The sequence below is a fragment of the Nyctibius grandis genome, chromosome 20 (assembly GCF_013368605.1).
Source record: "Nyctibius grandis isolate bNycGra1 chromosome 20, bNycGra1.pri, whole genome shotgun sequence".
Lineage (NCBI taxonomy): Eukaryota > Metazoa > Chordata > Aves > Nyctibiiformes > Nyctibiidae > Nyctibius > Nyctibius grandis.
The window spans coordinates 3739999-3763094 of NC_090677.1; the positions used below are offsets into that span (position 1 = coordinate 3739999).

Consider the following 23096-nt stretch of genomic DNA (forward strand, 5'->3'; position numbering starts at 1 on the left):
TTCTGGGGATGAAAAGGGTGTTTTGTCTTTGAGAGGTGCAGGCTGTGCCTCGGTGCTCCCAAAACTGCTGGTTGTCCTTCTGAACCTGGCTGGGGTGGTGGCATCTGCCCAGCCCTGGTCTGTCCTGGGGGGGTTGACACCAGGAGGGGATGTGAAGGATCAGTGTGGCTGGGGGGTGCTGCATGCCAGGGGGGGGTCCCTGAGGAGGTGGGTGCTGTGTGCCAGGGGGTCCCTGAGGAGATGGGTGCTGTGTGCCAGGGGGTCCCTGAGGAGGTGGGTGAAGTGGCTGGGGGATGCTGCATGCCTGGGGGGTCCCTGAGGAGGTGGGTGAAGTGGTTGGGGGCTGCTGTGTGCTGGAGGGGTCCCTGAGGAGATGGGTGCTGTGTGCCAGGGGGTCCCTGAGGAGATGGGTGCTGTGGCCGGGCGATGCTGTGTGCCAGGGGGCGTCCCTGAGGAGGTGGGTGCTGTGGCTGGGGGATGCTGTGTGCCAGGGGGTCCCTGAGGAGATGGGTGCTGTGTGCCAGGGGGTCCCTGAGGAGATGGGTGCTGTGGCTGGGGGATGCTGTGTGCTAAGGGGTCCCTGAGGAGATGGGCGCTGTGTCTGGGAGCTGCTGCATGCTGGAGGGGTCCCTGAGGAGATGGGTGCTGTGGCTGGGCGATGCTGTGTGCCGGGGGGGGTTCCTGAGGAGATGGGTCCTGTGGCTGAGGAGGGATGCTGCGTGCTGGGGGTCCCCAAGGCTGTGGGTGCTGTGTTGGGGGGATGCTGCGTGCCGGGCGGTCCCCGGGGGGCTGGGTGCCGGCTGCCGTGTGCCACGGGGTGCCCGGGGGGGCGGGCGCTGTGCCCGGGGGGGTGCGATGTGCCGGGGCAGCGCGGAGGGGCGGGCCCGGGGGGGGGTGCGTCCCGGGGCGGGGGGCGGTGCTCGGCAGCCGGTGGGCGCGGCGTGGGGCCGAGCGGCCCCGCTGCCCCTCCTCCGCCCCCGCCTCCTTCCACCGCCCCGCCGAGGCTCCGGCGGTCGGGGCGGCCGCGGGGCTCCGCTCCCACCACCCCGCACCCGCCGCCCCCATGGCGCGCCCGCCGCCGCGGCCGGCCCGGAGCCGGAGCTGAGCCCGGAGCACCCGCAGGTACCGCGTTCACCCCCGCTCCTCGGGACCGAGCATCCCCCCCCTCCTCCCGGGACCGAGCATCTCCCCCTTCCTCCCTGGACCGGCCATCCCCCAGCTCCGGGACCGAGCATCCCTCCCCTCCCCGGGACCGGGCATCCCCCCCACCCCGGGACCGAGCATCCCCCCTGCACCCCAGGACTGGCTCCCCCTGCTCGTCCCCTCCCCGTGGGAAAAGGTTCGTTTCCCAGTGGGGTGCGTGGGGAGGGGGATGTTGGGGTGGGAGGGAAATGGGAGGAAGCTTTCTTTTGCCCCGGGAGCTCCAGCCCCCCCAGGGTGGGCGTGAGGTGCCCAAAGCCCAGCGAGGAGGGTTTGTCCGCAGCCATCGCTGTGCTTCAAACCTCTAGGAAATAGGTGGGTGACTCCTTTGGAGGCCCAGCATCCGCCCCGCAGCCTCCTCCCAGCTCTTGTTGCATTTGCAGCCCCGTTTACCATTTAAAAGGGGTTTTTCTCTCCCTCTTGCTGTTCGGAAGCCAGCCCCGCAGCAGGCTGACCCAGGTGGGGTGCCCAGTGGGGTTGTCTGCCGGTACCGGCCGTGCCCGCTGTGGCTCGAGTGCCCCAAAGGGAGTTTTGGGGTTTGCATCCCTCAGCTGCCTCTTTTACACACCCAAAACCCATCTGGGGAGCAGGCTCTGAAACGGGGAGCTGGAGGATGAAGATGGAGGAGGAAGAGGGGCAGATGTAACCGCAGTCTCTTCCCTGCTCAGCGAGCATCCCGTTGTGGGGTTTGGCTCCGCAGCCCCCCATTTGGGGAGCACAGGAGGAGCAGGAAACCTGGGCTCGCTCAGCGATGGGTTTCCCACTGGCACGTACGTGTGGGGTACGTCGCAGAGCCTGGCGCAGGACGGAGTCACCCTCGCTGCCGTGGCACCCGGGGACATGGAGGATGCCCTAGGAGGAAAGGCTGCCAGCTCTTACTGAGCTGTCGGGGCTGAAAGCTTCCTAAAACTGCGTCCAGGCTGCGTTTCCTATGGCTGCCGGACTTTTCCGCAGCCCTTCCTCTACCCTTGCCCCGGTGCATCGCTCCTCTTGGTGCTGGGAGGGTGAACACCACCTCTTCTCCCTGTGACATCTCACGCTGCGTCCTTGCTGTTAGTCCCCCTTGGATGCGGGGTGGGGGGGCGGTGGGTTTTGAGGTGGCTGGGCTGGGAGCGGGCAGGCATGCGTTGCCTGGGGAGGGAGCGAGCAGGCAGGCAGGCAGCGTGCAGGCAGCGGCGGTGGGACATTTCCTTCCTGGAAGGCAGGAAGTGATTATGTCTTTGCACGAATGACACGGAGCCTAAAAATAACCTAAAAATAAGCGGCAGGTCTCCGTCGTGAGCGAATAGTCCTCTGGGATTTGCTTGATTTCACTTTATCTAAGAGAGCGGGGAGAAGGGGACCCAGGTGGGCGAGCTCCGTGTGCTACCACATGCGAACCCCCCGAGCGCGCAGAGGGGTGAAAGGTGTGGTCCTGCAGCAGCCCCACTTTGAAAAGCAGCCTCCGTGTAAACGGAGCCATCCCGTTGCTCCGGCAGCCTTCCCCCTCGCCGCCCGGGAGGGGAGCCGGTGGTTAGCTATGAATAGCACAAAATCATAGCCCTCGCCTTCCCCGAAACGCCCTGGGCTGGGCTTCTCGTGGCGCTGAGCCCTCCCCGGGGTTGGGAGCTCGTGGGTCCCCACCCTCGGGGACCCCCTCCGCTGCCGGCCGGCACGGGGTCGTGCCACAAAACCTTCTGTGGGGAGAAAGTGGGAATAGCACGGGGTGACAAATTGTGGGGCTGTGGTGCTTCCTGGTGAGCTGGGGAGGGTTTGGGGTCGGAGGAAAGCTCCCCCGCCGGACCGTCTCCTCTTTAGAGATGCCCCTGCCCTTTATCTCCATCATTTATGGCTTTTTTTCTTAATTTTCTTTGCACTATTGAAAGGAAAACTCTTCAGTAAGCATGCTCGCAGAGCTGGAAACCGCTGGTGGCACCACCGCGCTTGCAAATCAGGGCTTTGTCCCTCTTTCCATCGATGCTCGTTGACAAAACCCCACGCTTCCGTCTCCCGCGTGCCCGCCAGCCGCCTCCTGCCCGTGCAAAGCAGCCCAGAGCGGTGCAATGCGCGAGGGGACCTGTGAGGAGGCTTTAAAAAGGGCAGTAAAGGAGGTTTTTGGAGGGGAGAGGGTGTGTGTGGGAGCTGCTCATCCAAAGGCATCCTGCACCTGGGCTGGTGCTGGCTGTTACAGGTGGGCTCGCTGCAAAGCGGAGAGGGCTCAGCTGAAAAAGCAACATCCTGCTGCCAAGACGTGGTTATATCATAGAATCACAGACTGGTTTGGGTTGGAAGGGACCTTAAAGATCATCTAGTTCCAAACCCCCTGCCACAGGCAAGGACACCTTCCACTAGACCAGGTTGCTCCGAGCCCCATCCAACCTGGCCTTAAACACATATATCTTAATTCTTCATGTGCATCGCCCAGACTGTGCTTAGCAAAGAAGCTTTGACGCCTCTGATTAATAATAAATCACCATAAACCAGGTTTGGGAGCCAGGGCTGCAGCCTGGGTACCATTCCCAGTACATCCCACTGGGTACCAGCATCCTCCCCATCGGTGGCCGCCTCTGTCGCACCCACATTTTTGGGGTGACGTGTCTGGGTTCCTTCTTTTTCTCGCCCCACCCCATTTCAGACAGTTTTCCCTGACCTCAGAGTAAGGACTTTTAAATCCAGTAGCTCAAGGCGGGTTGGTCACGTGGAGGACAGGGATGTGGCGCTGGGTTTTGTGCCAAAAAGCAGGAAAAAGCAGGAACACATCGGGGAGGGGGTGTGAAACGCCGGATTCCCTATTCTGGTGTTTCCACTGGGATCTGGGATCCTGCTGATGCCTTCCCCTCCTCCTTGGAGGATGGTGGTGGTGGAGCAGAGGGCGTGGGGGGGATCGGCAGCCCCGACCTCGGCCCGATTGAGAAATACCTCTGTACTTTCTAGGAAACGCTGCTGATTTAGTTATATTTTTGGCCGTCGGCGCTGGCTCTCCGAGGAGCCCGCAGCCCGTGAGAATGGAGGGCGGTTGCTTGTGTGTGCTTAAAAAATAATACTAAAACGCTCGAGGCTTGTAAAATCGGAGGTGTCTGCTGCGAGTTGGCTTCGCAGAGCCTTTTCCTCTCTGGTGCAAAGCGCTTTTGGGTTAGTTTAAGGCATTTTTGGGTCACGTTGCTTCCTTGCCTTATTTCACCCTCGCAGCTCGGCGGGCGAACGACACGTTTCGAACAAACCACGGCTTGATATGTTGTTTCTCACCTTTCCTTTTTGTTTTATTATGTTGTTTTGTTTTTAAGAAGCCAAGCTGCTTCCTTCCGGCATCACCCGCAACACCAGGAGCCCGGTTCCCACGCGGCCTCTCCTCCGGGATATCTCATGGGCTCCACCGCCAAAGGCCTTGCTGTTTGTGTGTTATTTTATTTCCACTGTTTTTTTAATTTTTTTTTTTTAAAAAAGAAGGTTAAAGAGCACGCTGGGGCGAGGGGGGCTCGGCTCCAGCGCTTCCTCCGGTGTTCAGTGATGCCCCTTGGGTTTCCTGCCGCCCATCGCGGTGTTTCCTGCATCCCTGCTTGGGCCAGCGGTGCTGGGTGCCCTCCTGGTCCTTCGTGGGTGCATCCGTGCCAGCTCGGTGCCCAAAAGCTACTAGGGCTGCTCTGCACCCTGGGGAGGGATGGATGCGTGAGGAGGATGCTGCGATGGCTGCTCGTTCCCAAAGGGCTTTGCATTTTTATTTAAAAAAAAAATATATATATATATATAAAATAACCTGAGGATGCACAGAGGGAGATTTATTTGATTTATTTCCTGCTGACAATGAGGCCGGGCAAGTGCACGCTTCCTCCTCAGCGCGGCGGCCGGGGGCAGATGCATCCTGCAGCTGCAGCCCAGCCGCCCCCCTGCTATATTTAGGCCATTGTTTGCTCTGGCTTTGAGCCCTCGCCAGGTTCCCGAGCGCGGGAATAACCCTGCGGGAGAGGGACGGCGCGGGGAGGTGGGGGGCTGAGCACCGTGCGTCGTTGTGACTTATGTGGGATGCATCTCTGGGGATGCTCGAGCAGCGTCCTGGTGCTGTCTGCGGCTCCTCCGGTGTTCCCCATCCACCCCGGGCTCGGCGATATTGGGGCTGTGAGTGGTGGTGAGAGGATGAGCTGCCTGGGAGGGTATTTCTGGGGTTTATCCGGGGTGGGGATGCAGGCGGGAGGCAAAGATGCTGTACAGGGGGGGATTGTCTTCGCATCCTCTCTCTCTCCTAGAAAGGCAACCCCTAAATACGGCGTTGTGCAGGGGAAGGGATGCTCAAAACCGGCTCAAAAGCCATCATAAAATCTCTGCAGATCTCTTCTGAGCGTCCTAACTTCTCGTAGTGGCATGAAAACAGAGCAAAGCCCCACTAGCTTGGTTGTTTTTTTTGAGAATAACTCAGATCTTGAGGCGCCAGATACAGCAGGGTCTTTAAAATACAGGTAAAACAATAAAACTCCTTTTTTTTTTAAGGGTAAGTTGCCTGCCTAAGCACCTGCTTAGTGTTTGCTGGCTGTGTTCAACTCTTGGGGAAAAAAAAACCCTGATATTTGGACTAATATTGGTGGGCTGGTCCCTCCCGGGCTCCTGCCAGCCTGTGGTGGTGGCCCCATTGCATCTCTTCTCGCCGCAGCGATATTTGGGAGGGTTTGCAAGCACAATCATTCAATCTGGTTTCCCAGGAGAGGGTTTTTTCTCCCCCATCCATCCCATTTTGTGTCCCAGCTTGCAGGCTGGGCACTGGGAGGGTGTAAGCCCACCCCCTCCCATCGCATGCAGCCGTACCAGTAAGTAGCTGCTCCCATATGGGTAACACCAGCACTTCCCTCTTCCCGTGGCTTTTGAGAGCAGTTCCCCTGGTTGCCCAGAGCACCCGTTTGGGGTAATTTCAGTGCTTTTCTAGAAGATGCTTTTTGCCTGCCCAGCGAGGAGGGGAGGCGGGGAAACAAGCTGAAATGTGATTTCCTCTCTCCATTCATTTTGTGGTTTGAAAGACCGTTTCTAAATCTGCCCGGCGTCTTTTATGTCTCTTATTTGCTGTTGTGGTTTGTCAGGCAAAAAAAAACCCAAACAAACCCCAGAAGATCCCTGGGGGATTTACGGGATGAAGGTAAATCAGCCCCCACGGCAGGGGAGAAGGATGAAGGGAATACAGAAGCTGCCTGCAAGTTGGGGGCTGGGTCTCCATCCCCCGGTGTGGGGATGCTGGAGCAAAGCCAGAGGGATTGGGATGGTGATTCTCAGCAAAATAAAGGAAAAAAAACCCAAAACATTCTGGCTCAACACCCCCTGAAACACTTGGAACTTCCCTCTATATATATATATATTTTTTTTGGCTTTATTTTTGCCCCGACAGTGTTTATGTGAAAGAAAAGCATTAAGGCCACTTGGAGAAATGGCACTGGCCTGAAACAGTTGTTTTGGGGTTGTTTTTCCCCCTTCCTCTCACATGTAAAAGAATCCAGGCTGCCTAATGGTGCAGAAAATTCACGCTAGAGCAACAAGTTTGCTTCAGAGGAGGGAAGGAAGATGGGGAGGAGGGGAAAAAAAATCTGTGCCGGGGCACGGCTGTCTCGAAATAGCACATTTTCCGGAGGCTTTTCCCCCTCCCTTGAAGCATTTGCAGCTGCTGGGGGCTTTGCATTCCCTGGGACCGCGGTGAGGGACCCACCCTGCGCTGCTCGCCAGGCAGCAAGAGCATTTGTAGGGCTGGGTTAAAGCCACCCCTGGTTTCCCATCACCGCCGAGCAGGTACCGTCCCCCTTTGGGTGCTGCCAGGGTTATTCCCCGTGCAGCATCGGTACAAAGGAGATTTTACAGGGGTGGGCAGAGGGTTTTGAATTTGTTTTCTTCCAGGCTACCCCGTTGTCATCTCTCCCTTCATTTGGTTGCCAGGATCCTGCCCTAGCTGGCGCAGACAGTCGGCGTATTGTCCCGGACCGCTCGAGTGTGGCAGGATGCTCCTGGGCTGGCCCTGCTGCTTTCATCCCTCTCTAGGGATGAGCTCCCTGGGGATGGGGTCTGCTTTTGGGGTGCCCCACCTGCCCTGGGGGAAAGGGTGCTCTCCCACGGTGTGGGAATAACCACAGCTTTCAGGTTTGCTCATTAATAGCTGGAGGAAACCCCTCGTCCCTCTGCTTCGAGGGGCCTCTGGTGTGATCGAGGGGGTTTCTCAGCGTTATGTGTTGCTGTGCGGGGAGCTCCTTTCCTCCTCGCTGCCACCCACAACTTCGCAGGCTGCCAAATCACATCTGGGCACTCCACAGCCCTCCCCTGGCTCCTCCTTTGCTCGCACATGCGTCGACACGCGTGTGCGCAGCCCGGACCAGGGAGCGACCTCCCCGAGCCTCGCTGGGGAGCTCCTAAATCCCAAATTCCTAAATATCTAGTAGCAGTTACTTGGTGTACAAGCTTTTTCCGCCTGGAGAGGGACCCTGGAGTGGTTCACGGGTGCTGGGATGAGGATGAGCAGAGGATGAGGCTAAGGGCTGTGCTGCTGGGTCCCTCCGCGGTGCCATCTGCTGCCTCAGCACATTTTGGGGCACCGGATCCGGCGTTTTGCCTTCTTTTTCCCCTTCTTTTTGGCTGCTCAGGGTCAGGACCCTCCTGGATGGAGGGAGCCACATGGAAGAAAACCCATTGCAGGAGCAGGAGGGAAAGGGCTGGGTTAACGTTTTTCTTCCCAGATGGGTCACTCCTTGCCGGCTGTTGAGGATTTTCCCATCCTAAAACAGGAGCAGCTGACAAAAAATTCCTCCTCCTCCCTTCTCCCTCCCTCCCTCCTCCTTTTCCCCGCCGTTGTGTCCCGGCGCAGCCGCCCGCGGATGATGGGTACGACGGCCAGCGCGGCGCAGCAGGCGGTCTCGGCATCCCCCCCGGAGAGCGGGGCGCCGGGCGACGGCAGCATGGAGGACCAGCACTCCCTCAGCATCCACTCCTTCCAGACCCTGGGGCTCCACAACAGCAAGGCCAAGTCCATCATCACCAACAAAGTGGCGCCCGTGGTCATCACGTAAGTCCTCGGCAGCCTCTTGCAACTCCAGACCTCTGTTTTTCTGCACCCTCTTCCCTAAATATTGCTTTTTTTTTGCCTTTAACTGCCCGCACGTGGCTCTTGCAGGTACAACTGCAGGGAGGAGTTCCAGATCCACGATGACCTGCTGAAGGCCAACTACACGGTGGGACGCATTTCTGAGGCCACGCTGGAACACTACCTTGTGCAGGTGAGTGTCACCACCGCCCCGTGCCAAACCCACTTCGGTTTTGGAGACCTCGAGGGTTTTTGGGACTAATTTTGAAGATCTCCAAGAACAAGCCGCTTTTCTTCCCAGCGGCGTTCAAGCCTACTTGCTCAAATCCACTCATTCCCCATCTTCTCTCTGCCCATCTCTTTTGGCAGGGGAAATATTTCATGGTCAGGGACGTATACGGCAAATTAGACGTCTTGAACACTACTGGCAGCTGCGGCGCTCCCAATTTCCGACAAGCCAAAGGAGGTTACGCTGTGTTCGGCATGGGGCAACCCACCCTCAACGGCTTCAAGCTCGTGCTGCAGAAGCTGCAGAGAGAGGGCCACAAGGTTGGTTGGGAACGGTGGAAATTGGGGTGGAAAAAGGCAAGAGAGCTTTTTTTGGGCAGCCTCTCCTCCACTCTTCGCAGGAGTACGTCTTCTTCTGCGTCCGCGAGGAACCCGTGGTCTTCCTGCGGTTGGAGGGGGACTTTGTGTCCTACACCCCCCGGGGCAAGGAGAACCTGCACGAGAACCTGCAGTGCCTTCAGCGAGGGCTGCGGGCGGAGAGCCTGGAGCTGGCCATCCGTAAGGAGGTGAGGTGGGCTGGGAGGCGGTCGTCAGCCCAGCGATGACGGGGTGCTGAAGATGAAGCGGAGGGGTTGTTGGAGGTGGTGGGCGCCCCATGGTGACGGCGGTCCCCTTCTCCACTAGATCCACGACTTCGCACAGCTGAGCGAGAGCGTCTACTACGTCTACAACGACATCGAGCGCCTGCGGGATGAGCCCCACGCCGTGCGGGTGCAGTGTGAGGAGGACATCCAGGTGACGGAGGAGGTCTACCGCAGACCCGTCTTTCTCCTGCCCTCCTACAGGTGCTGCCCTTCCTCCTCCTCCTCCTCACATGTGGTTGGTGGCTTTGCTTTTGCAAGCTGGGCTGCCTTTCCTCTTGATACCCCCTTAAGCCATGTGTCCTCCACAACAGTGGGGGACGAAGCCCCGCCACAGCCCTGTCCTCCTAACGAGGGCTGTCCCCGTGCCCGGCAGATACCACCGGCTGCCCCTGCCCGCCGAGAGAGCCCCTTTGGAGGAGCAGTTCGACGCTTTCATCCGCTTCCTCAGGGTAAGCCAAGCAAAAGCGCCTGGTCTGCAGGGCTACGTTGGGTTGGGGTTTGCTCCTGCGCCTGAGCAAGGGTGCCATGTTGGGGTGTGTGACTCCCTGAGAACATCTCCTCCTGCTTTTGGCTTGATGTTGCCCATTAAGGGATTCAGAATCATACAGAATCACAGAGTCAACCAGGTTGGAAGAGCCCTCTGGGATCATCGAGTCCAACCATTGCCCTGACACCACCATGGCAACTAGACCATGGCACTAAGTGCCATGTCCAGTCTTTTCTTAAACACCTCCAGAGATGGTGACTCCACCACCTCCTGGGCAGCCCCTTCCAATGTCTAATGACCCTTGCTGAGAAGAAATGCTTCCTAATGTCCAACCTGAACCTCCCCTGGCGAAGCTTGAGGCTGTGTCCTCTTGTCCTATCACTAGTTGCCTGGGAGAAGAGGCCAACTCCCACTTCACTACAACCTCCCTTCAGGTAGTTGTAGACTGCAATAACGTCACCTCTGAGCCTCCTCTTCTCCAAGCTAAACAACCCCAGCTCCCTCAGCCGTTCCTCATAGGTCAGACCCTGCAGACCCTTCACCAGCTTGGTCGCCCTCCTCTGGAGTCACTTCAACACCTCAACATCTTTCTTGAAGTGGTTGCATCCTGTTCCCATTGCTGTAGACCCAGCTGGAGAAGTCTGCGTTGTCCAGCTGCTTGTCCCTGCTCCTGGCTGGAGGTGACCATCCGTTGCCACCTCCCAGCATCCCCGCATGGGTGGCTCTTCCCTAAAAGGCTTGGGGAAAAATGGTCTGGGTTTGGTGCAAAGGCTTTCAATGGCAGGGCTTCTCTTTGTTTTTTTTAGCCTGGGAGTTTTCATCTCAGCAGCTTGGGGACTGGTGGTGGGAACATCTCGGGTGGAGTGGACAGGCCAGCGTCTGACGGCAGCTGGGGAGGGCATGGGGACGCAGTGGATGGACCGCCTGTTGTGCTGTCCTGTTCCATCCATCAAAGGGGAGATGCCACCCACCCCTCTGTGCCCAGGCAGGGCCGTCACCTCCACCCCGGCCGTTGCAGTGGCAGAGCTGGTTCTCCTGGGTGCCCCTGTGGTCCCCATCCCTGTGTCCCTCCCTCCTAGGAGAGCCCCAGCCTACTGCTGCGGGACCCCGGCAGACCCCCGCCGGCGCTGCTCTTCGGCTGCCAGACCGGCGTGGGCAGGACCAACCTGGCCATGGCCATGGGCACGCTCGTCCTCCACCACCACCGAGGAGCCACCCAGAAGCCCGAGTAAGTGGGGCAGCCCCCGGGACCGGGGCAGGGGGGGATGTCCATGCCCCTGGAGCTGGTTTGATCTCCCTCTTCTCCCCCACCAGCCTCCCCCACCCGCCTAAAACATCTCCCAGGGACAGGCTTCGGGTCATCCAGACCTTCATTGAGATGGTCCCCAAAGGCCAGCAGATAGTTGAGGAGGTAAGGGGGTGCCGGCGAGACCCTCGGTGGGGTGGGTGGGAGGGGACGAGCTCAGGTTCCCCCCCCCCGGATCCAGGGCTCGCTGAGCTGTTCTCCGCTTGCTCCTCGCCAGGTGGACGGTGCCATCGCCTCCTGCTCGGAGATGCATGACATGAAGGAAGCCATCTACGAGTACAAGAAGAAGCTGGAAGGGATCGGGGAGGACTATCAGATCCAGGTACGGGGATGAGAGGGTGGCTCGGATGCAAGCTGCCTTTGTGGGATGATTTATCGAGCTGTTTTTTTTGCACGGGGATGAGAAGAATGTAAATTCTGGAAATCCGAAGCTTCCTGTGAGCTGGAAATTTCCCAGGGACGTGGAACCTGGAAGGTTGTGGAGCTTCTCTTTTTTTTTCTCAATTAAGAGCCATAAAACGGAGCAGGCTAGGATTTAGGGGAAAGCTCTAGGCTGTTTTGCCCTTCGCTGCTACTTCTGGTAGATGACCTCGGGGGCAAATAATATCCTGTGCCCTGGTTAGTGGCAACCCCCCAATTTTACCCTCTTTTTAGGGTGGGTTTGGGTGTGTTCGGTGCTGCTCGTGTGATGGCAGAAGTTCTCTCATATAGCTTGGGCACGGAGCAGAGGGTTTTCCCACTGCCTCAAAACCTTTCCCCGACTCTTCCCCGCTGAGGAAGGCTGCTCTATGTCATCTTCGACGCCCGGGGAGGGGGGGACTGCCGTAAATTAGCGACGAGGAGTGTTTATTTGAAGCCTGCGTGGAGCGAGAGCAGGTTTAAACAGTGGCGAGGGGCCAGGAAAATGTGCTGGGGCGGGGAGGATGAAGAGGGGAGAGGGGCTGCAGGTGGTACCGGGGGGCTTTGCCGGGTGAGCCGTCAGAGCCCCGCTTGCTTTTGGGGAGAGGAAGGGCTTTTCTGGGCTCGGAGGAGTGATCTTGCGCTGGACTGTGGGTTTCTGCCCTGTGTTGGGGGGCAAAAGAGGAGATTTAAGCCCCCAAGTGATGGCGATGCAGGGGTAGGTGCATCCCACCGTGGGATGCTGCGCCGCAGCCGGACCCCCGCGGTACCCAGCTCTCCACGGCGAGCAGATCGTCCCCCCTTTTCATCCCAAGCCTATTTAAGGGGAATATTAAGAGATTTCCCTTGGGTGAGGGCGCAGGGCTGGGTTTTATTGCAGGAACCCAACCTCTGGGGTGGAATTGCTGCTCCTGCAGCAAAAACCCGGCATGGCTCCGTCCTCATAGGCTTTGTTTTGAGTTTCCAGAGCAAAAACCCGCTGCCCTGCCTCGTGATAAATGACAGCGGGCCGGATTCTTCTCGTGGAGGACAAGTAAATATTCACAAGTCAGCCACGTAATGTCAGAGATGTGCAAAACCCGTACACGTACAACCTCATCCTATAGGGTTTTCCATCGGAGCCTGGGGTGCTCGTGGATCCCGTGCCGCGTGCTCCTTCGCTGGCGTTGCGGGTTGATTTGAAGATGAGGAGGAGGAGAGCTTGCTTGAAGCCAGATACACGGGCATCAGGGTGCTCCTGGGCGTGAAGGAAACGAGGAGACACTTGGAAATGGGGGATGTTACGGGGCGTGGGGCTTGTGCCTCGAATTAATAAGCTCGTCTTCCTCTTATTTAAGTTTGCCGAGTGTCACCCTTCATTTCGGGGTCTGCCACCCCCCTGTAGGATGCTGACCCTGGAGCAGGTCCTGGGCTTTCAAGGCAGATGAGGGGGTCCCAGAGAGGTCCCTGGCTGTTCCTGGTGTTACCTGGAGCGTGGGGCTCAGAGGTGATGTCTCCATCAGGCTCTCCGCATCCCACCCGCGGCATCGCTGGCACGTGGACCTCTCTCCCCAGGGATGCCACTGCCCGAGCATCTCAGCCGAGGGCCACGGAGGTGGCCAGGGTGGAGGCAGGACCTTGTGTTAACCAGCCCTCATCCCCTTGGGTTTGAGTGTCCCGTTAGCATCTGGGCAGTGTATCCCCTTGGGTCACATTGGAACCGCTCCTGGTGTGTCCTTGGGCTCAAGGGAAGGTTTTGTGTGAGCTGAAATGCAAATTTCGTATAATCATAGAATGGTTTGGGTTGGAAGGGACCTTAGAGATCATCTAGTTCCAACCCTCCTGCCATGGGCAGGGACACCTTCCACCAGACCAGGTTGCTCCAAGCCCCATCCAACCTGGCCTTGAACACTGCCAGGGAGGGGGCAGCCACAGCTTCTCTGGGCAAATTTATGTCTTTAAGCATCACTTAATATGGAAAACTTGGAAATGTTTCATTTAAAGAGATTAAAAAAAGCATAAATACTATTCCAGATTGGGTTTTGTAGTCCCCATCCCCTCTTCCTTCTCATCGGGAGGCGGTTGGTGAAGTTAGTGTAAATAGACAAAAAAACCTTCCGAGCTGCTTAAATGGTACCTCTGCCTCGTTTCCCCCCCAAAAAACTGCTGCTTAAAAAAAATATGCCTCAGGCCTGTTTGCTACTTGCTTGTGCCTCTCCTAAGCCAGCTACATGGGGCGTCACGAATCCCCCTGGCCTTTGCTTGCAGGGCAGCAGCACCAAAGAGTATTTCCTCCAGAGGACTTTGCAGAGCCTCGAACGCTATTTCTACTTGATTGCTTTCAACTACTACCTTCATCAGCAGGTAAAAAAAACCGAAAACACCCCCCACCAACCCAAAAAACCCTCCTTTGCTGTTTTTTTTTTTTGGCTTCCTTATGTAGTGGGAGGGAAGGAGGTCTCCACCTCTGAGTTTCCCAAGGTTTCTTCGGTGGGGTCATGGGTCGAGTCTGGGCAAGGGGTGTGAGCCCAGGCTGACAGCGCGTCCCCCCCTCCCCACCGGCAGTACCCCCTGGGCTTTGCCCTCAGCTTCAGCAGGTGGATGTGTCGGCACCCCGAGCTTTACCGGCTGCAGGCGGACATGAACTCCTCGGAGCTCACCGTCACCGGGGATATCATCACCAAGGGGACGCGAGTGCTGGTGAGTACCCATCCTTGGATGTAGGGATGAGGCTGGTGGCTCCTCGTCATCCCCTGTGAACGGCACCTTCCTGGGATGCTCACCCTCAGAGAGTTGGGAGAAGCGAGGGGTTTCCCTGTTGTAGGGCAGATGTTGAGTCTTGGGGTCTCCAGGTCCCTGTTGGGGTCTCCAGGTCTGGGTTGAGGTCTCTGGTCCACGTCCTGCCTGCATCCTCAGCAAGGATGGGCGTGTGGCTGGAGATCCTGGGTACCGGGATGCTGGAGCACCCCATGACATGAGCCAGAGTTCTAGCCTAGCAGCAGCTTCACCTTTCCTGGTGCTCCTGGGTGGCTGTGGTGGGGCGAAGGAGGCCAGAGCTGTCGGTGCCTTGCTGCTGCTTTGGCACGGTCTTGCTGCAAGAAGAGCATCTCCCACCTTTGAAATGCAGCCGTGTGGCTTTGAGCACCGACTTGCTGGTGTTGGATGGATTTGGGGACTTCTGCTGAGCGGGGACCATGAGTGAGAGGTTGTGGTGTGCTGAGACCCCCCTGCAAACCCATGGGTGGGAGGGGGCAGCTGCAATGCCGGGGGGTGCACCCCTTACCTGGGCTTTGCTCCGTTGCAGGTGGCGGATGAACGCTTCTGCCCGGACGTGCTGAGCACCGCCAAGGAGATGAACGTGGCCAACTTCCGACGGGTGCCCAAGATGCCCATCTACGGGACGGCGCAGCCCAGCTCCAAGGTGAGGGGCACGCACCCTGTAGCAGGCAGGACCGCCCCACGACAGGCTCCCAGCCCTCCCCTCACCCTTGCTGCCCCTTCCCCTAGACCCTGGGCAGCGTCCTGCGGTACCTGACGGACGCCAAGAGGAAGCACGCCCGCATCGTCTGGATCAACCTCCGGGAAGAAGCGGTCCTGGAGGCCAACGAGCAGATCTACACGCTGCGGGAGCCCGGGCACCTCGAGGAGCTGATCCCTGTGCCCGTCGCTTCGCCACAGCAGCTGGAGGTGAGCTCCTGCCCAGCTGGGAAGGGCTGATCTCCCCCTCCCAGGTCCCCTCGTGGGTGATGTCCGTAGGCTTTGATAGTCCCTCACCCCCTGCAGCTGCTTGTTTTGGGGTTTTTTTCTTTTGGCAATGAGGGTCAGTGGTCGTATCGGGTGCCCTCTGTGTCCACTGCGGGCTGGGGACAGCCCAGCTGATGCAAAGTCAGGTGGTCAACACGCTCTTTATCCTACTGCAAAACCAAAGGAGTCCTCCTGGCTTTGCTGGCACTGTGTACGAGTTGGCAAAGGCCGAGCAAAGCGGAGATCCTTCCCCAAAGAATTTATAGCACGGCTTGAATGTGAGGGTGAAAGGAGAGCAGATGTTCCCAGATGGGTTTCCAGAGGAGATGGGCAGCAGAGGAACTTGGATAACAGCGTGGCCATGTGGAGGAGCTCCCTGGGGTGGTGGGAGATGATGCTCCTGAGGCTCCCATCAAGCATGGTCCTAGTCAGAAGCGGTGGCCAGGACGTGGTGTGGGGTTTTGCGTTGGCTGCAGGGTGTTTGAGAGGGGGGTCAGCTGCATCTGCAATTAAAATCCTGAAAAAAACGAAGAGGAGCGGGTTTTACGGTGAGGGTTTCTCCATCCCCTGCAGAAACTAGAGGCCACCCTGAAGGGCGACCTGCTGAAGTGCCAGAAGTGGCTGGAGGTGTACCTGGAGGCGGAGAAGCAGATGAAGCTGTTCAAGAGCTGCCTGACCACGCAGGAGATATTCAGCCAGCAGAAGAACGCCTGCCAGGGGCTGACCTACCACCGCATCCCCATCCCCGACTTCTGCGCTCCCAAGGAGCAGGTACCCGGGGCGTGGGACGGTGCTGCCACCTCCTTCCCCAGCCATCCCTGCTGCTGTGGGGTGAATGGTGGTGCTCGGTGCCACCCAGCCCCAGGACTATGGTGGTGTGCCCAGAGGTCACCCAGGAGGTGCTGCGTGGAGACCCTGGGTGCCTTCACCCAGCTGGGATGGAGAGGAGGCTGCTGGGCTGGGTCTGGCGCGTGCAGTGAGGAGATGGGGATTTTAGCCTGGAGGCTGCTGGCCAAAGGGGATCCCATGGTGGGGAAGAGAGGTGGGCTGCACCCATAAACCCTCGCGGCTCTGCTCCCGGCAGGACTTTGACCGGCTGCTGGAGGTGATGAAGAGCGCCCTGGCCGAGGACTCGCAGGCAGCCTTCGTCTTCAACTGCTCCAGCGGCCGGGGCAGGACCACCATGGCCATGGTCATCGCTGTCCTCACCCTCTGGCACTTCAACGTGGGTACTGGGGTCTGGGGGGGTCAGGCTGGAGCGGGGGCTGCTGGGGAAGCTCGGCACAGCCCGCGGCGGCCGTGGCACAGTGGGAGGGTTAAAAGGAGCGTTGGGAGGGCCAGGGTGGGCTGCGGGGGATGCAGGACCCATTTGTAGCCCCCAGTGAGCTCCAGGAGAAGCGTGGGTTCATCCCTGGTGAGCCTTTACCCTCTTCCCGAGAGCTCCCACCTCAGGACCAAGGGTTAAGGGCAGGAGACCTCCTTGCTGGTGGGGGTATTTTGGTCTTTGGTGCCCAGGCAGAGGGGAGGTGGAGGATGCCTGGGGTGCTGGTGGGTTGGGTTTGGGGTCTGCTTTTCTGCTCAGCTGTTGGGCAGTGGGGATGGGGCTGTGCAGCCCCTAACAACCCGTCCCTCTCTGACTGCCCCAGGGCATGCCCGAGATGAGCGAGGAGGAAATCGTGAGCGTGCCTGACGCCAAGTACACCAAAGGGGAGTTCGAGGTGAGTCCTTGAGCCTCACTCTGTTTTAGGATCCCCCACTGAACCCTCTCTTTGCTGCCTTGTTTGGAGGGGCCGGGTCCTCTCCTGGGCAGGGAGGGAGCAGTCAGGGTAAGGCGAGGAGGCACCTGGTGAAGCCCCTGCCGCTTCTGCCCATGCTCCAGGTGGTGATGAAGGTGGTCCAGCTCCTGCCCGACGGTCACCGCATGAAGAAGGAAGTGGACATGGCCCTGGACACCGTCAGCGAGACCATGACGCCCATGCACTACCACCTCCGAGAAATCATCATCTGCACCTACCGACAGGTGAGCGGCACCTCCGTGCCCTCTGCCCCACCGGCACGGGGCCGCACGCGTCCGTTGTGCCCTGTCCCAGAGAGCGCAGCTGGGCTGTGGGACCAGCCCCGCTGAAGCTGGATGGTTTCCTGGGCTGAAGCGTTCTGGTGTGTCACCAGAGAGGTGCCAGGGCTCCTTTACGCATGGTCACCCAGTGCCGTGTCGCATCCTGTGCTGTCCCACATCCCATCCCACATCCCACCTGTTAGGTGCCAACCTGCATCCCACCCAGCATCCTGCCTGCCTGGTGCCATCCCACATCCCACCCAGCATCCTGCCTGCCTGATGCCATCCCTCATCCCATCCTTCATCCTGCCTGTCCGGTGCCATCCCACATCCCATCCCTCATCCCATCCTGCATCCCTCATCCCACCCAGCATCCCGCATCCCATCCTGCATCCCTCATCCCATCCTGCATCCCTCATCCCACCCAGCATCCCGCATCCCATCCTGCATCCCTCATCCCACCCAGCATCCCGCATCCCATCCTGCATCCCTCATCCCACCCAGCATCCCGCATCCCATCCTGCATCCCTCATCCCACCCAGCATCCCGCATCCCATCCTGCATCCCTCATCCCACCCAGCATCCCACATCCCATCCTTCATCCTGCCTGTCCAGTGCCATCCCACATCCCATCCTGCATCCCATCCTGCATCCCTCATCCCACCCAGCATCCCACCTGTACGGTGCCATCCCACATCCCACCCAGCATCCCACATCCCATCCTGCATCCCGCCTGCCCGGTGCCATCCCGCATCCCACCCAACATCCTGCATCCCACCCATCTGGCACTGCCCTGCATCCCACACCATCCCACATCCCCCCAGCATCCCGCCTGTCCAGCACCATCCCACATCCCATCCCTCTGGCCCCGCAGCCGGCAGAGGGCAGGGCTGGTCCGTCCCGCTCCGCTCCCAGCCCCAAAGGCTCCTCCGGCTCCTCCATCCTTGGCAAGGGGACCCATCCTCGCCAAGGGGACCCATCCGTGCCCACACAGGAGGCACCCCATGGCCAGCCGAGCCCGTGGGCCGCAGCCGGGTGTTGGGGGAGCTTCTGCACAGCTGATGAGGGGGGAAAGGATAATTTTTTTACATTTGGGTTTGGTTTTTTTAAGCTGTGCATCTATTTCACTATTTTTCCTGTTCTCGGGGCTCGCCATCGTCCCTGCCCAGGCTGGATCGACCCCCGTCCCCACCAGCGATGCCCTTGCCCGCAGCTGCCATCCACCTCTGTTCTCAATTGGTGGCTGCGAACCGTTGGCTGGGGGAAGAAAAGCCAAAGGGTTTAATCACTCGATAACATCCACAGCTCCCGGGGTGTTCGCCTCTTGGTTTGTGGGGGCCTTTGTGGTTTTTTGGGGCTGGGAGAGAAAACCTGAGCTCTGTGGGGTGAGCTGAGCTGCTGGGGACTGAATATTTACAGCAATAGCAAATTATTGGAGATAAGTTATTTTATTTTTATCTTATTTTCTTATTATTTTTTCTTTTTTTTCTTATATCTATCTTTTTTCTTATATCTATCTTTTTTCTTATATCTATCTTTTTTCTTACCTTTTTTCTTCTTGCTTTTTTCTGCTTTTTTCTGCTTTTTTCTGCTTTTTTCTGCTTTTTTCTGCTTTTTTCTGCTTTTTTCTGCTTTTTTCTGCTTTTTTCTGCTTTTTAATTGTTTCTTATTTTTTTCTTATTTTTTTCTTATTTTTTTCTTATTTTTTTCTTAATTTTTTCTTAATTTTTTCTTAATTTTTTCTTAATTTTTTCTTAATTTTTTCTTAATTTTTTCTATTCTTTCTATTCTTTCTATTCTTTCTATTTTTTCTATTCTTTCCTCTTTCTTTCCTCTTTCTTTCCTCTCTCTTTCCTCTCTCTTTCCTCTCTCTTTACTCTCTCTTTCCTCTTTCTTTCCTCTTTCCTCTTTCCTTTTTCCTTTTTCCTTTTTCCTTTTTCCTTTTTCCTTTTTCCTTTTTCCTTTTTCCTTTTTCCTTTTTCCTTTTTCCTTTTTCCTTTTTCCTTTTTCCTTTTTCCTTTTTCCTTTTTCTTTTTTCTTTTTTCTTTTTTCTTTTTTCCTTTTTCCTTTTTCCTTTTTTTCTTATTTTTTTCTTATATTATTTTTTATTTCTTTTATTTCATTTTCATTTTAATTTTTATTTTTTTATTTTAACTTTATTTTATTTTTCCTCCCCTTCATGCATTATGAGGAGGTGGCCACGTGGCCGCTGGGAAGTCTCACCTACTTTGTTGTGTGCTTTGCTGCTGTAGAGCAAATTAACCTCCCATGCTAACGAATACCCCGAATAGACCCCCAACCTCGCTGCTGTCTGTAGGCTGGGGGAATGCATATGCAAATGCTTTAATTTTTATTTTTATATATATATATATATTTTTTTTTTTTTTTCCCCCAAAGACGGGCAGCTTGAAGAAGGGAATTACAGGAATTATATAGTCTGGGCATTACCCTAACAGACTTTTAATTAAGCCGTGGTTAGTGTTTAGGGAAACGTGGGATTTAGGTGAACTAGCAGCGTTATGGGATGGGTGCTGCACGCCCGGGGCTGATGCTGCTTTGGGTTTTTTTTGTAGCTTGTTGGGAGATGATTTGCAGGAAGGAAGGAAAAAGTGTTCTGGTACTTGCTTTGGTTTATTCCTACCCTTTCCCGCCCCTAACTGGGAGGGAAAAATAGGAGAATAGAAAAAACTAAGAAATAATAGGAGAAAAGAGGAATAATAAGATAATAAAATGATAAACAATAAGACGATATAGTAAAATTTAAATACAATAATATAATAAAATTATAAATAATAGGATAATATAATAAAAAATAAATAGGATGATGTTAATAACACGATAAATAACAGCATAATAGGATCTGCTCTCTGCAAATGCATGGAGGAGACGCCTTTTCCAAGGGCAGAGCCGCTTGCCCAGTGTAAAAAAGGGTAGAAATGGGTCGAACAAAGCCCGTTTTTCAAAGCCTGCAGGTGGAATTGCTGCTCTTTGGAGTGTCCTGAATCCCAAATGATGCTGGAAAAGGACGTTTTTACCCCGGGGAAATGCTTTGCAGTCCAGGAGCTCACGGTTTCGGTTACGGTTCGCACCCGGGCATCTATTCCTACCTCCTGGGCACACCCCCCCCCCCCATGCATTTAGCAACCCCTCGTCTATTTTTGAGGTGTGAAGGGGAAGGGTTTTATATGCTGGAAACCACACGGTGATGGAGAGCTTGGGGTGCCAAGCCGCAGCAGGAGTGGGCTGGAAGGATGCGCTTGTTTTTGTCCCCAAAGTGGTCCTCCCTCCTCGGCCGGAGGCTGGGCTGGGGGATAACGGGGTCGGAGGGATGCTGAGGAGCACTATATATGCTTGTATGACCTACGAGGAATGGCTGAGGGAGCTGGGGTTGTTCAGCCTGGAGAAGAGGAGGCTCAGAGGTGACCTTAGTGCAGTCTACAACTACCTGAAGGGAGGTTGTAGTGGAGTGGGAGTCGGCCTCTTCTCCCAGGCAACTCGCAATAGCACAAGAGGACACAGCCTCAAGCTTCGGCAGGGGAGGTTCAGGTTGGACATTAGGAAGCATTTCTTCTCAGCAAGGGTCATTAGCCATTGGAAGGGGCTGCCCAGGGAGGTGGTGGAGTCACCATCTCTTGACGTGTTTAAGAAAAGACTGGACATGGCACTTAGTGCCATGGTCTAGTTGCCATGGTGGTGTCAGGGCAATGGTTGGACTTGATGATCCCAGAGGGCTCTTCCAACCTGACTGATTCTGTGATTCTGTGATGTGGCTTTTCCTTAGCACATGAGGTCCTCGTGGGTCCTTCACCACCCAGCTTCTCACGTGGGATGGCGAGCAGGACTGCGGATGAGGACTGGGGGTGCAGGAGCCTTGGACGCTCTCCCGCGGTGGGTACCACCTCAGCCGCTTTCTCACTCCTTCCAGGGGAGGTCGGGCAAGGATGAGAAGGAGAGGCGGGCGCTGCGGCTGAGGAGCCTTCAGTACCTGGAGCGCTACATCTACCTGGTCCTCTTCAACGCCTACCTGCATCTGGAGAAGAAGGACTCCTGGCAGCGGCCCTTCAGCCTCTGGATGCGCGAGGTGAGGCTTCCCCTGCCTGAGCCGCCAGCGAGCCCTTGCTCCGCCTCATATTTACAGGGTGCTGCGAAGAAAAACCCCTTTTTTATTTTATATATGATTTTTGAATGGGTGTTGGGGACATCACTTCACTCCCAGTGAGCTCCCATCTCGCCGGGATGGTTGCTCTCAGGAAAAGCCAGGCAGGTCGCTGGAGATGGGTAGCATCCCACCCCAAACCTGCCCTTTTCCCCTCTTTTGAGTTTCCCAGGGTTTTATTTTGATCTGGTGATTGTGACTGCCTTATCTGGGGCTGGGAGGCCACCAGCCAACCGCCCCCACCTGCCTTGGTTAGCTTGGCTGGCTTTCCTTGCACCCAAACCCACCTCTAGTCTCTTGGCAGCATATTAAAAATACAACATCTCAGCCAAAGGCGTTGGGGGAGTGAAAGGAAAGGATAATTAAAAGCAGCCCCGCTTTGCCTTGCCTGGTGGCGCAGGGACGGAGGCCCTGGGGAGATGGGGATGCTGGCACCAGGCGTCCGAGAGAACTGGGAGTCAGCTGAAAAAGTGGAATAGGGAGTGGGTGAGACACCCCGAATTCTCCATAATTTCTGCTTTTTATTATTTTGAATTATTTTTATGATGATGCAGAGATTAGTTTTTCTCTCCCGGGGTTTGCGTGGCGCGAAGCTGCATCCTCAATGCTGCATCTTTAAGGCTGCATCTCTTTAAGGCTGCATCTTTAACGTGTGGGTTTACATCATCTCCTGTCCCCCTGGTTGCTGGAGAAGGGGAAATACCCCCAACCTGCAGCTCCAAGGAGCCTTTGACCCCCAAAGCGCCCCTTCCCGCCGCATAATCCCTGCATTTTTCGCAAAAACAAGGCACCATTGTAGGTTTTTGGCAGAAGGGTGCCAAAGCCAACAAACCCTGCGACGACTGACCCCGGCAGCAAGGAAACGGCTTATAAAATGTACAAACCGTGGCTGGAGGAAAGCTGGGGGGCTGCGGGAGCGGGGTGGGTACCTGGATATGGGGGGGGATGCTGAGCATCTTCCCACACATCACCTGGGAGGTGGCAAAAGCATCCTGAGGATGTCGAGGTGAGCGGGGGGAGTTACATCTTTCTTCTCCTTCTGCTTTCAGGTGGCGGCGGTGGCCGGGGTCTACGAGGTCCTGAACCAGCTGGGCTTCCCCGAGCTGGAGAGCCTGGAGGGCAAGCCCCTGTGCACGCTGCGGGGCCGCTGGCAGGCGCAGGGGGCCACCTCCCGCCCCTTCCGCGGGGACTTCGTGTAGGGTTGGGGTTTGGGGGCCCCCCCCGCTGCTTTCTGTTAGCGGGGGGCAGAGGAAAAAGACTGTTTTCCCAAAAACTGAGGGTGTGGGGAGGGAGGGGCGAGCCCCCGAACTGCCTTAGAAGGGGGAGAATTGCTGGGGTTCTTTTGGACGCAATAAAAATATTGTAAATTAAAAAAAAAAATAGAAAACGATCCTTTTAGAGGGGTGCTTGGTTGCGAGTGGGGTGTGATGTGAAAAGCAGCTCTGAAATGTCGGGACGTTGGCGCCTGGGTTTGGGATCCATCCTCTCTTTCTCCCTAAACCCACGCAGCAGAAACACACAAATGTGTATATTTATATACACACATGTGTATGCATGGATACAGAAATATATATACACACATAAAAATATATGTATGTATGCATATATATGCACACAGAGATATATATTTATGGCTCTATGTGCATATATATACATATATCTGGAGCCTGTTGATGCTATTTTTTCCTCTTCGTTTTCTTTTTAATGGATTTCCTTTTTAATTACCTCTCCATCCTCGCAGTACAGTCTGTCTCCATTCATTCTGCCTTACTAAAGGAATTACCTGTGGGCTCCTTGCTTTCAGGCTGCAAACCCAGCCCCTTCTCCTGCCCCCACCAGCAACCCTTGGAAGTCCTGCCTAATAGCCCCGACTTAATTA

General features: G+C 56.4%; 1 protein-coding gene across 1 annotated transcript; it reads left to right on the forward strand.

Annotated features, from left to right (window-relative positions):
- The first annotated feature begins 1028 nt into the window (after positions 1 to 1028).
- On the forward strand, positions 1029 to 22581 carry PALD1 (phosphatase domain containing paladin 1). The gene is made up of 20 exons (XM_068416584.1): positions 1029 to 1122; positions 8003 to 8200; positions 8309 to 8411; positions 8588 to 8767; positions 8848 to 9012; positions 9131 to 9291; positions 9464 to 9539; positions 10657 to 10805; positions 10892 to 10988; positions 11101 to 11205; positions 13530 to 13625; positions 13827 to 13961; positions 14566 to 14682; positions 14769 to 14948; positions 15579 to 15776; positions 16090 to 16230; positions 16652 to 16723; positions 16885 to 17025; positions 20987 to 21142; positions 22267 to 22581. The coding sequence occupies exons 2-20, from the start codon at positions 8013 to 8015 to the stop codon at positions 22414 to 22416; spliced, it is 2610 nt and encodes an 869-aa protein (XP_068272685.1). The 5' UTR covers positions 1029 to 1122; positions 8003 to 8012; the 3' UTR covers positions 22417 to 22581.
- Positions 22582 to 23096: the final 515 nt, after the last annotated feature.

Bases quoted from the DNA above. Each gene is read 5' to 3' on its own strand.
- PALD1 (XM_068416584.1), top strand. From the start codon at position 8,013: ATGATGGGTACGACGGCCAGCGCGGCGCAGCAGGCGGTCTCGGCATCC. The intron at 9,540-10,656 runs GTAAGCCAAGCA...CCTCCCTCCTAG, and splicing joins CTTTCATCCGCTTCCTCAGG to GAGAGCCCCAGCCTACTGCT. The intron at 15,777-16,089 runs GTACCCGGGGCG...TGCTCCCGGCAG, and splicing joins TCTGCGCTCCCAAGGAGCAG to GACTTTGACCGGCTGCTGGA.